This window comes from Talaromyces amestolkiae (assembly GCF_001896365.1).
Source record: "Talaromyces amestolkiae strain CIB chromosome Unknown scaffold34.1, whole genome shotgun sequence".
Lineage (NCBI taxonomy): Eukaryota > Fungi > Ascomycota > Eurotiomycetes > Eurotiales > Trichocomaceae > Talaromyces > Talaromyces amestolkiae.
Window position 1 is genome coordinate 45,730 of NW_024468070.1, and position 3,139 is coordinate 48,868.

Here is a 3,139-nt window from a genome sequence, read left to right on the forward strand (position 1 = left end):
CTCTTTCTTGTCTCCGTTACTTGAACAGACAGCTCTTCGGCCTCCTCCCATCGGCCTTGACTCGTGTATGTCGACGCTAGGTTAGCCAGGCTAGTCAGCGTATCAGGATGCTCTGTACCTAGCACTCTCTTTCTTCTCTCCGTTACTTGAACAGATAGCTCTTCGGCCTCCTCCCATCGGCCTTGACTCCTGTATGTCGACGCTAGATTAGCCAGGCTAGCCAGCGTACCAGGGTGCTCTGCACCCAGCACTCTCTTTCTTGTCTCCGTCACTTGAACAAACAGCTCTTCGGCCTCTTTCCATCGACCCTGCAGCAAGTATATTAACGCTATCATCTCAATACTGTTCAGTGTTTCTTCATGTTCCAGACCCAGGACCATCTTCCGAGCCTTCATCGCCTGGTTTGACATTTTCTCCCCCTCAGCCCCATTTCCTTTCCTTAAGTCATACCATGCTGCCTTATACAGCACAGAAGCCCACTCTACCAATGAGTCTCGCCCCTCTGGCCGCTGTTTTGCTGCAGACTTTGCATGTGGGAAAAGTACTCGGCACTGTGCCCAATTTTCATACTCTCCCGTGGGAAATACCGCACTCAGATTCTGGATATACTGCTGCTTCCACTTCTCTAGCTCGCCATTCACTTCTAGCCATCTCCGTGTTGCTAGCTGCACCAGGCTGTGCATGTTGAAGGTCGTTCGGTCCACATTAATCGAGATCAAGGCGTACCTGCGCAGTATGAGGATATCATCGTTGAACTCATCCGTCATGCTAGACTGTGCTTCACTATCATCCGCATCATCGCCCTTAATCAGCTCCGTATTCCCCTGTCTGTGGTGGTCTCGAAGGACAGCCTCGGGTATTCCTTGACCGTCAAAGAAACTCATCAGGTATAGTAAATCAGCTGCTGATCGTCGGCTTTGGCGTATGCTGTCAAACGACAACTGCCATGTCTTGAGGACCGAGTTCTCAGCCTCCCAATCTCGACGAGACTGGTCCTCTTCGTAGTCTAATAAACGGATCTTCTTGCGATCGCTTTTTTGGAAATTATCAAGGTACTGTCGTATCGAACAACCCCGATCTGGGTCGGAAATATATGCCACGGCTTGGACCATCGCAAGCGGGATAAACTCCAGTGCTGCTGCAAGCTCAATAATGTCCTGAGTATTGCCCACGTCTCCCAACTTCTTCTTCAATAGTGCGAGTGCGTGCGCCTCGTCCATTGGTTCGACTGCGATAATATCGCGCTGATCTACTAGCTTCAATGCAGCTTCCCTGCTTCGTGATGTTATTAAAATGGACCCATTCGGGCTCTGTGGAAGATATTCTCGCAGCAGCCAACCAGCACTGCTATTTTCATGAGTAACCTGATCCTGCATACCACGGTCGCGATCAAGAAGAAAATGAGCATCATCGAAATTGTCAAGTATCAGAATCCACTTTTCATTCTTGCTATCTCGCAGCCAGTCGTATACAAGCTTGAAGATGTTGGCCTTGGGGTTCTGCCGCCCAAAGAGCTTGACGGTATCCGCAATCTCTCGATAGCTCTGCTCAAACCGGGCGGCGTTACTGGCATGAACCCAGAAAATCCATGTTTCCGGAGATCGCTCGTGGGTCAGATATGCGTACTCAATGGCAAGCTGTGATTTCCTTCATACTCAGTTAGTAGTGGGCCAGTGAACCACATGCATATTTTACACACCCGACACCACCCAAACCTACCAGCGCGGTCCTGGACCCTGGTGCAGCACATCGGTGATGGAGCTGATCAAGGATAGTCTCACGGTCTATAAAATCCGGGTTGCGGCTGAATGGGATTGATAGGGATGGGCCAGTTGGAGTCTCCGGAAGCTCTGCGCAACATGTATGCCATCAGCACGGCTCTATAGTGGCCATATAGTAGAGAAAACAGTGACTTGCCAGTAAGGTAGTTATATTTGCTATTTAAACTCCAATTGATGGGACCCGTGCTGTAGCCGAACTGCATGCCACTATTGTGTCCACCTGAAAACGCTGCGCTATATGTGTTGCCGCCGTGCTGACCTTGGATCATGGCGCGCAATTGCGATGATATAACTTCTGACGCAGTTTGATCACTCTCTAGAAGACGTGACTGCTCTTCAACTTCTCTTATTGCCAGAGTTCGTTGCGCACCATTAACATCCTCGTCCTCTGGTTCCTCTTGAAGTTCTTCCTGGCGCTCCAAGGCATCTTTATGCTGCCTGCATATGAGGGTAATATGTTCCTGTATTGCTTTCTCTAGGTTCTGCAATCGGGTGTCTAATTTATCGCGATCGATCTTCGAAGTATGCTCTGAGCGAAGCTGAACAAGTCTTCCAGGGTATCAGTATATAATCAAAAGCGGAATTTGCAAGGTCTTACAGTTGGGTACTTTCAATGGCAAACTGAACGATGGCCTGGCAAGATTGGATTTGTGTTCTAAATGTACGGATCTTTTCCCTATTCCATAGGCCAACGGAAAGGCGATCTCGGAGAGAAAGCTTGGAATTGTTAGAATGTTTTATCCATTGCTGAAGTCTTCGTGTGAAGTCGGCACACGCCTGGCCGCATCTATTCACAGCCTCCACGACGCCAGTATTTTCTAGATCTGATTTGGCTTCGGCATATATCGCATGGTCAGAAATTGTGAGTTGTTCTAGGGTGGTAAGAGGGCGCTGGATGGCCTCCAAGGTTGAAGCGATATCTTGGACTACTTCTTCGGCATCAGCGAGGCTACCAATCAGATCACGAAGGCTGTCGATGCTGGATAGAGCAAACCCTGTAATGCCAAGAGCGCCAACAGTAATGTTGAAGGGATCCATATCTTCCGGAATTACAAGGTGAAAAAAAAATAGGGCGTAAAGAAAATAAGGGAAATCGGGTGGATTCTAAGATTTTAAAAAAGAGGGGCGGGCGAGCTCTTCAAGCTTTCATGTCGCACGTGTTGAGCGTTTCTGACGGCATAGCGGGGCACTCTACGGAGTAGCCGAGACTGTCGTATCCACATATGAAAGTTGTTATTGGGCGCTTACCAGGAATGGAAACCTGGACAGCTGGATCGCACTCCACCCTTCGGCAAGCTACCGGAAGTGTCATTGGTGGAACTGTAACTAGCTTAAAATACTACGACGCGAGAACGCTC

At 49.0% G+C, this 3,139-nt stretch overlaps 1 protein-coding gene across 1 annotated transcript in view; it reads right to left on the reverse strand.

Annotated features, from left to right (window-relative positions):
* BHQ10_010335 (uncharacterized protein) overlaps positions 1-2,819 on the reverse strand; it is a gene marked incomplete at both ends in the record, with an annotated part of 4,576 nt that extends 1,757 nt beyond the window's left edge. Inside the window, 4 exons of the mRNA XM_040872954.1 lie at positions 119-1,647; positions 1,700-1,729; positions 1,782-2,330; positions 2,380-2,819. Coding sequence (XP_040738837.1) covers positions 119-1,647; positions 1,700-1,729; positions 1,782-2,330; positions 2,380-2,819 — 2,548 coding nt within the window. The remainder of the gene's footprint in view (positions 1-118; positions 1,648-1,699; positions 1,730-1,781; positions 2,331-2,379) is intronic.
* Positions 2,820-3,139: the final 320 nt, after the last annotated feature.